We start from the raw sequence: 9,518 nt of genomic DNA, 5'->3' as shown, positions 1-9,518 counted from the left end.
TGACCAGATTTCACCTCTAAGCGTTACTTGTCAGTCGGGCTCACCCTGAACAACCCTGTCGATCACAGTCTGTACCCTGTACCCTGTATTTCCTGGCGCTCGGCCATAAGCCTGTAGATCGGGCTGTCTTTACACAGCTCTGCTGCTTCTGACCTGTGATTTGTGACTTGCACTTCCGGGCCTTCGAATCGCAGACCTGTAGATCGAGCTGCCTCTACCCAGCTCTGCCGATGCCGACCCGTAAGTATTTGCTGGCCCTCGACCGTAAGCCTGTAGATCGAGCTGTCTTTACACAGCTCTGCCGCTTCCGACCTGCGATTTGTGACTTGCACTTCCGGGTCTTCGAATCACAGACCTGTAGATCGAGCTGCCTCTACCCAGCTCTGCTGATCCCGACCCGTGCCCGGTGTTCCGCCGGCCGTCTCCCTTTGTCTTTCAACTACTTTGCCCCCTTGATCGATAAGTCTGTCTGACCTTTGACTACCCCATATGCTTACCTCTGCTTGCCTAGTCAGCTTGACTATTGACTGCCGAGTCACCTTGACTATTGACCGTCACATCCTCTTGACTTTTGACCGCTATATGGCCTTGACTCTTCTCACCCTTTCCTCTGGGGCCCCTCCATTGCCAACCGTATCAGTGACAAAAGACGAAACGCTCACCTCCAGCGCTCCCGTCATACCCGACTTAAGGCCATCACGAAAAAAATAAATCACAACATCCGAGTAAATATATGACGGATAGGATATAATGCAGAGATTGAGAATTTATTTCCTAACTACCCTGAGGGCTAACATGTTAGATGTAAACGAGGTGTACATTCACTTATTTATTTCAAGTGTGGAGTCTTGCTCATCCTTTTTTTGACACAATGCATTGCATGAGATTGCTACATGGAAAGCAACACAAAGCATATATGTGATATATGCACTTGCTTTTTTTTTTCTGTGAAATGACAATTTTTTAGGTCAAGTGAAAAAAAAAAAGAAACAATAGCGTGTATTCTTCTCATGTATTATAACAATAATAAGTCTTTATCGCACTAAATAATCGATTATACAAACCTCCACATTATTAAACTCAAAATAGATATTCAAGTTTCTGTCACTATACTTCTACTTGTTTAGGATTCATGACAGTGGTTAAGGTTGCCCGACACATAATAACCATACATTCTCAACATCTAAATTTAGCTTCGAAATCGAAAAGTCACACCCTCCATTCATTCCCCGCCTTGTTAAACACTTTAAATGGATGAACAATCTGTAGAAGAGAAACCTAAATCCATTTGTGAATTCGATCAATGAGTCACTTGAAGGCCATCTTTTTGTTAGGGATTGCATCCCTTATTTTAGCTTGCCCGAGAGCAACCGGTATAGTCCCCCCTCTTTTTCCCTCTATAATTCTCTGAACTCAAGCTAATGCTAGTTTTATCTGATGATGATCCAAAAGGCTTCGTCAGATATGGATACAGTGGCGTAAATGGACCCGACAAATGGGGAAGCTTAAGCTCAGATTTCAGTCTGTGTTCTCAGGGGAAAAAGCAATCTCCAATAAACATTGCTAAGAACATTACAAGCAACGACCCAGATTTGAAACCAGCCGACAGGAATTATAATAAGACACGAGCGACAATCATCAACAATGGCTTAAACATTGAGGTTCGATCCTTCACCCGATACGACATTCACAAAAAGAACTTGTTCACTGCTAATGGTTTAATCTGGCAGCTAGTATATGAGAAAGGTCCTGGGATTATGGCTGTAGATGGGAAGAACTACACCTTGGAAAAAATGGTTTGGCATTTACCAGCTGAGCACACATTAGATGGAGAAAGGTATTAACATCTACCAATCTAAGAAAATCACATGAAACCTGTGTATGTGTTTCGTTTTATTTTATTTACTCGCTAACCATTGGTTCATCAGTTTTCCTATGGAGCTTCAGCTAATCCACAAGAGCGCCGACAACAATATCACAGTTGTTGCGATCTTGTATCAATATGGCAGTAATGATGCTTTCCTTCTACAGGTAGACTGAAAACATGACTTCAGTTATTACCAAGCAGTTTTAATACTACTAAACAGGGAAGAGGTCCATAAAATTCTTTAAAGAATTGATACGGATACTACCTTAAAATTCACAGTTACAAGACGAGCTGCAGCAACTGCAACAGGATACGTGCACAGGAGACGAAGAGGCAAGGATCCCAGTTGGGCTTGTTCAAACGAGAACCTTGGTGCGCCATACTCGTAAATACTTCAGATATGTTGGCTCCCTCACCACCCCTCCTTGCACTGAGGATGTTATATGGATTATCCTTGGCAAGGTACCTTTCAATTCTATTGCACAGTTAAATTCTATTGTGCTTCCGCATCGGAAGCTAACATTTCTTTATCACTGTTCCAGGTGAGAAAGATGACAGAGGAACAAGCTAACTTGCTGAGAGCACCCTTGAGTGCAGAGTATAAGAACAATTCAAGACCGACCCAGCCAATAAATGGCCGAACTGTGCGACTCTATGATGAAATGCATCAAGTCAAGAATATTGACTCCAACAAGTCCGACAAGAATAGTGAGTCCAAGTCCAGTTGATCCTAGACTAGTTTGATTGACCTGTGCCTTGCATTTCCACCAGAATCATCTGGATGAGTTGAATATGCATAGGCTTATATTGTACTTGACAGTATCACTAGAAGTTCATATTATGCCCCTTGATCAAGATTGTTACCCACATTGGTACAATGAAGGCAATTCCAGAAACCTTTTTGGCAAAGCAATACCGGTAATGCTTATATACCAAGAATAAAACTGAATTTTGGAAAATTTGTCTATCATTAAATAAAACTACAATTTGACTGCTTGGATCCATGCAATACTGCATGGAACTAATGGATCAACAGCACAAGAGTTGAAAAGGTCTAAAAAATAATCTTAACAAGTAGAATATTTAATTGAATGAAAAAAGTTAACCAACTTGGTAAGTTGACACATGATCAAAAACAACTTAGTTGATGCGTGAAGCATGAGCTCAAAGAACTTTGCTAAAAGAAGCAATAAAAGGTTAACCTGACAAATTACTCAAATATCATAGAGAAAACATCCAAGCATGACATACTAATTTCCAAGAAATACAACCTCCTAGGTGTTTGTGGCTCTAGTATAAATCTGTTGGCTGGCATGGGCGGAGACCATCCTTATAGCACCCCTTGCCATCAGATCCTTTATTGCTCTCCTAGCTAGGGATCCATTGATCTGAAAAGGCACAGGGGATAACTGTGTGAGCTTGTCGTCATTATAGGACATTCAAAAAAAAAAAAATAGAAAGCTTGAGAATGTTTATGCTTTAGGAGGACAAATTACAGCTTCCATTAGCAAAATAAAAGATTATTGCAATGATGATATGTGATAACCATTAACATGAAGCATCTCAAAAGAACAGAAATTATCAATAATTATCACAAGTCAATTTCAATGATAATTGTCAGGGATTCTGATCAGTCAAAAGAAGCGTGTTTTTGCCTTCTAAGTACACCAACAAACACAAAACATTTAAAAATAATGCAAAAAAATATAATTTTTCACTTTTACATAGACAAATAACAATAAAACAATGAATCTTTCAGGAGTAAAAAAAAATCTATATACAACAAAAAGATGTTAACTCATATACATGTAATTCCTAGTGTGAAGCATTTAGCCATATGAAAAGGTTAAATCGATGAGTTATACTAGCTGACTTATAAAACCTGACTAACAATCAATGTTTCCAATCAGTCAGCTAATAGGAATTGAATTACATGATGTGCTCCAGAAGATTCATTTTGGTAGATGTGAGGTATGCTACCGATTGCTAAACACCAAGTAGCGATTGATGAAGACAATGTTAAGTACTAAATTTTGGAGGTTACTAATGTGATAATATTAAATCAATTTCAACAAACATCTAACAATGCAAATCACTGCATAATTTCAGGAACTAAACGGTCGATCCATAAAGTCGAGATCTTTTACCCGCAATCTCTCAGAGAGCACAGAAGGGGTGATTTGCTTGTACTTGGGAACCTCAGAGAGCATCTTGTCATAGTTTGCCTGATCAAAGAGAACAGCGTTGTTCACCTTCTCCTTCTGCTTTCCCTTGCTCCACTTCTGCAAGTCCAACACCAATTCACTTGACCACCATCACGACACAAATTAAGAAGAAAACAGAAAAAGGCCTAGGAACCATGCACCTACCTTCTTCTTCTGCTTTCCTCCGCCAGATTTGGCCGGCTTCGAGGACGGAGGCGGGGCTTTTTCCTTCTTCGGCGCCTGCCACACGGATCAGAAAACCCATTAGCAAATTCCAACGTCGAAGATATCCCGAACCGAAGGAAGAAGAAAGCGAACGGAGATCGTCAATCAGCATACCATCAGCTGATTCTAGATCAAAACGTTGAGAAGAACAGAAGAGGAACGCAGCGGCGCTGATGCCTGATGAAAGGGATATCGCGGCAGCTTTATTAGGGTTTTTGCGAGCCAAGTCAGTAGGTCACTGATGGATTGCATGCGCCGTAGCCTACCAAGCCCAATTAACACACGCATCATGGCCCATTAATAATTCGATGAACATTTCGATACCCGAAAATAAGAAACAAATATTTTATCATTAAGTTTACAAACAAATGATCTACATTGATCACAAACGTGTAGCAAATCATTAAATATATAGTAGTATCCCACCCGTATCTAGGAGGAGTGTAATCATCTTTTGTTACGATTGAACCGTATAGTAGTAGAACAGAGATGGAACCTTGACCATTCAAGATTCAATCTTGAAGCTGAGAATGTATGAACACTCGAACAACATGCTTCTAACAGAGGAACAAACAAAGAAGAAGAAGAACTGATTAATGGCGACAATCAAATAGCCTCTACGCGTTCGGCCTTCGAATTTATACGACTCAAGTTACTTGTTTCTTGTGATTTCTCATCTTTCATGGAAGCTTTAGCTCCTTTTGTTCTTCTTCCTTTCCTGTGATTTGGACTGCTCAACCTGCGCCCCTTCTTTCTCGGAGAGTTTGAATGAACTGGAAAATTACAACAATTTGCCGATAATTCCTGGGCATTCGATGATCCAGTTAAGGGCAATGCATTCTCCTTGGATGCAGAATTCTCATAAGAGCTGGACTTTTCTCCGGCAACTCGAAAAGGATTTAGCAAAAGAGGTTGTTGATGCTTTATGACATGGACATGGTGACTTCCCTGATGATTGCAAATCTTGAGATTATACGGAGGGCTGCCGCAACCATTATCGTCGGATGGATCAGCACTGAAGACGAACACATCGTCGAACGAAGAACCTTGCCTCTCTTTGAGGGTCTTCAAGATCAACACCTTCAAAAAGTTCATCACTTGCACTGCATGCATCAACGCTGTCAAAGGATCTGCCATCTGAAATTGAATGGAAAACAGAAATGCAGTTACTGAGACTTTGATAGGGAAGTAAACAACCATACAATGTCTAGGCACCGATATTCTGCCTCGATTGATTACCTGAGTCATGTTTGGGGCAAACACAGTTGCAATGTTGTGTGCATTCATCTTGTTCAGATGTTCTTGTTGGGCAACATCAGCCATCAAGTTGATAGACCAATCGAGCAACGCAGCCTCAGTCAGGGGCAGCAATGTGGCTAGTCGAGCACAATCTTCCTCGGTTCGGCATTGCATTATCTGATCGGATGAAAGTGAATCCAACAATCCCGATGGAAGTTCTCTAAACCAAGCCTGAAGAATCGTTGAAGAAAAGGACGATAAGTAATCAATCAGGAGATGAATTATCTTTTCAGCTTGTTCGTAATTGTTGCATCGAACCAAACCGAACAAGAAGTTTAAAGCCTAACAAACCTACAGATTCAACTCAAATTCTTGAAGTTCGCTTTCGCAATTCGGTATACATGTCCATTGTTTTATTAGATTTTGAACCAGTTCGCGGCTGAAGTAATCAGATGAAAATATGGAGCCAAGAGCAATAAGCCATAAGGTGTGAAAAACACACCTAGAGTAGGATCGATTTCGGTGGTATCACTCATTGTTGAATCAAAGCAGAGACAAGCAAACATGGAGATCAAAAACCCTGACCATTTCCATTAGACGATCGTCCTATTTGTTAATATCACTCGATTTAAAACTAACAAAAAAACCCCAAGTAATGTCATCTAATTAGGATAACAACTAATTGGATGAAACTTTGATCAAAATAGTGAGCTGATGATGAAAATTGAGCATGTGTTCCACCACTATGACAACATTAGTTAAAGATTGTATCTAAATACTCTTTACCTTCAGTAAGCCTGCTAAACAGTGAACATCAATGCCCTCCGGCACTATGCCGTTATTCAGCTGGTGCCTCACATACTCTTCTTGGTCATTTTCACCGTTGATTCGAAAAATTCCTTCTGCCTGTTCAGCATCAACAAAGTTGAATTCTAGGAACCAGAATGTGTAATCACAAAGCTTATTTACTTATTTGAGATCAGTGAATGTACCCAAAGGCCGCCTTGCTCATAAAGACGACATTGCATTAGCAACAGAATCGTCGGAAAACTATTGCCTCTGGAATCATATGAACACTGCATAGACTCGGCGGAAATGCCAAAGATGGTTGCACTGCAGCAGAATTCCAAGAGTTAGTATGAACCCCCAAAATAGATGTATATGGTAACCTATAACATAACTTCGCTAGCTATGTTCGCAAGTTCATCGACCTCAGTATTGGCATGATTATCCTTTTTAAGTCCAAACATTGATCAAATGGAACTACAAAGAGTGTGGTGAAGTCAACAAGAAGCACCTTTAGAATTGTTAATTTTCCATGGCTACATGTCCAAATACTTTGCTAACTTGCTGATAATCTATTCTAGTCTATGATTATCGAACAACATCCACTTTTTAAACCCAAGAAGAAGAAAAAGCAGTAAACTCCGAAAAAACTTGCCTCCTTACACCATATACAAAACCTTCTCACTCGCCATTCATGTAACAAGCTACACCAAGGTAAAAATGTAGAAGAATAGCTTATGAAGGCTGTCCTTGTATAGTCATTCATCGACAAAAGTAGGAATACAAAATAGCAAACTAGAAACAAATTCAAGAATAGCAAGTTACCAACAATGTCTACCGAAGAGGGATTTAGTGTTGGGTTCCCATTTGCCATCAAAATATAACAAAAAACAAAGAGATCACTGTGAAGATGTATCATTTACTTGCTTCATGGGGATCAACAAATCACCATTGTCAAAGATAGCTTAACAAAAGTCCAATCTCCCTAATTACCAAGCTCAGAATTATCCAAAGAGCCTCTGCTCGAAGAGGATCGAAAGTAGGAAGAGGATAAGACAAGCACAGTGCGAGTTCAGAGCAATCAAAGTTACTAAAAAAAGCTCAGTTTCTACAGGGAAAGGAAGAGAGTTTTATCAGACCTTGCGCAGGGGGCTCGGCGGGGAACCTCCGGCTCGAACTCGACGGGCAAGCCGAGGAAGCCGCGGAACCGGTCGAATGTGACGTGGGCGACGTGCTGCACGTCCGTTGGCCAGCTAATCTCCATGGCCTCGTCGACGACAGCCACCGCCTTGCACCCTAACAGCGACTTCCGGAGCACCGTCAGCAGCAACGCTAACACCGACAGCTGCCCTTCCTCTTCCTCGCCTCCTCCACTCTTCCTTTCCTCCTTCCTCTCTACCGCTTCGCGGATGCTGCGCCCTCGCCCTTCCTCCTCATCCTCTCCGCAGGAGCCATCGCTCGGGTCGCAATAAAGCTCCCGCCTTGGGGGCGACGAAGAAAAGCGAGAGCGGAATCGGAGCACCTCCGCCATGTCTTGGGCGAAACGGATTATGCAGGACTAACCAACTAAGGATTCCGGAATTAAGAAAACAAGAAACCGAGGTTCGTTGATGGCCGCTGGTAAAGCTCGGGTATTCACAACGACGGCTGGTAAAAGATCCGATTTTTATGTCGCAGCTCTTCTACTCCTCCATCATCCTCGACAAAAAAAAGGAAGGATTGGATGCTCTGGGACGTCAAAATCAAAGCTTTTGGCCATAAATCCCCTTGTAGCCGTCGTCGTCTGGCTCTACCGCTTTAGCTAGAGAAAGAAAACGGTCCAGAATATAGGAAACTTCATATGAGAGAGAGAGAGAGAGAGAGAGAGAGAGAGGGGGGAGGCATTGATGTTTGACTTAACGAAGGACGTTGAAGATTCCTTATCTGCTAGCTATTGTATTTATCCTATTTTATAGATTAACAAATTATTTATTTGCACTATCGTTGTCCTTCTGTTTCTTCGTTCGATTTTAAGAGTTCAGGTCCATTCGGCGATACGATATTTATAATATATTTATAGTTTTTTTTTAAATAAATAGAACATGTAATGTAATTAAAGAATATTAGACTTATTCCATCACGCGCGTTTTCTGATTAGAGTGATCAATAGAAAATTTTTATGTGGCGGACTAATCAATAAGAATAATCGAATTTATCATTTTTTTTCATTGAATTTAAAGAAGTTCAGATTATGGTATAGTGAAAGAGTGTTTAATTATTATTAAAATATTTACAGTTTGATTTTTAATTATGATATATTTATAGAAATTTTTCTTCTAAACGATACTTCAATAAGGGATGATGAATTTTTGGGCCGCTCAGCACTTCTCAATTTATTCTAATGGTCGGTAACAGGGCCGGCTCAAGGCATAGGTCATTAAGGCTATGCCTAGGGCCCCTATTATATTGGGGCACACAAATTTTATATATATATATATATATATATATATATATAAATCAAATATGAATATTAATTTAAAAACATATGAGTTTAGATATTAAATATTTAAAATTATAGCTAAAATAAATTTTAGTCGAGATTTATTTTCATCAATAATTTTAATTTTTTACTAGTTAAACTATATTTGATCAAAAATTTTAAATTTTTTATAAATTAAATCTAGATCGTTTTTATTTTTTTTATTCATGTTAGATTTAATTAATAATTTAATTTTTTTTTACTATTAAAATTAGATTTGGTTGGTAATTTATTTTTATTTTTTTATTAACATTTAATTAGTAATTTTAAATTTTTTCCTGTTAAAAATTTAATTTATTAATTAAAATTAAATTTTGTTAATAAATTAAAAATATTTATTGATTATACTTAATTAATATTTTTTTATAAAAACACACATATTTAATATTGTAGTGTTATTTCTTCCTTAAATTTTATTTTTCTTTTACTTTTTTTAATAATTCATCATCAATATTTTCTAGCTAAATATTTTTGATTAAACAAATTTTATTAATAATTTATCAAAGTTAAAATGGATAAAAAAGACAGTTTAGTTCAAGAAGCTCCATCAATAAGGGATTTTGAGGGAGAGTATATTATAAGTAGTGATTATATCTAGTACTCAAACCTATTTCCTCTAAGTTACACAATAATTTTACCGCTATGTCGAAACTTTCCTTCCTCGGAGTTAAAAATAATT

General features: G+C 38.8%; 3 protein-coding genes across 3 annotated transcripts; 1 reads left to right on the top strand and 2 right to left on the bottom strand.

The window, feature by feature from the left end:
* The first annotated feature begins 1,421 nt into the window (after window positions 1–1,421).
* On the top strand, window positions 1,422–2,595 carry LOC122011009 (alpha carbonic anhydrase 1, chloroplastic-like). The gene is made up of 4 exons (XM_042567458.1): window positions 1,422–1,837; window positions 1,929–2,031; window positions 2,147–2,329; window positions 2,410–2,595. Exons 1-4 carry the CDS (start codon window positions 1,422–1,424, stop codon window positions 2,593–2,595), a joined length of 888 nt encoding a protein of 295 aa, XP_042423392.1.
* A 334-nt stretch (window positions 2,596–2,929) lies between these two features.
* Window positions 2,930–4,548, bottom strand: LOC122009717 (40S ribosomal protein S25-like). The gene is made up of 4 exons (XM_042565985.1): window positions 4,411–4,548; window positions 4,237–4,311; window positions 4,015–4,149; window positions 2,930–3,255 (listed from the first exon to the last, which is right to left on the bottom strand). The coding sequence occupies exons 1-4, from the start codon at window positions 4,411–4,413 to the stop codon at window positions 3,142–3,144; spliced, it is 327 nt and encodes a 108-aa protein (XP_042421919.1). The 5' UTR covers window positions 4,414–4,548; the 3' UTR covers window positions 2,930–3,141.
* Window positions 4,549–4,627: 79 nt separating this feature from the next.
* LOC122009716 (rho GTPase-activating protein 5-like) lies at window positions 4,628–8,146 on the bottom strand. Its single transcript, XM_042565984.1, has 5 exons — window positions 7,461–8,146; window positions 6,528–6,648; window positions 6,322–6,441; window positions 5,536–5,766; window positions 4,628–5,433 (listed from the first exon to the last, which is right to left on the bottom strand). Exons 1-5 carry the CDS (start codon window positions 7,850–7,852, stop codon window positions 4,903–4,905), a joined length of 1,395 nt encoding a protein of 464 aa, XP_042421918.1. The 5' UTR covers window positions 7,853–8,146; the 3' UTR covers window positions 4,628–4,902.
* Window positions 8,147–9,518: the final 1,372 nt, after the last annotated feature.

This window comes from Zingiber officinale, chromosome 8A (genome assembly GCF_018446385.1).
Source record: "Zingiber officinale cultivar Zhangliang chromosome 8A, Zo_v1.1, whole genome shotgun sequence".
Classification (NCBI taxonomy): domain Eukaryota; kingdom Viridiplantae; phylum Streptophyta; class Magnoliopsida; order Zingiberales; family Zingiberaceae; genus Zingiber; species Zingiber officinale.
The sequence above is the reverse complement of the archived record's forward strand: the minus strand, read 5'-3'. Positions and strand labels throughout refer to the sequence as shown.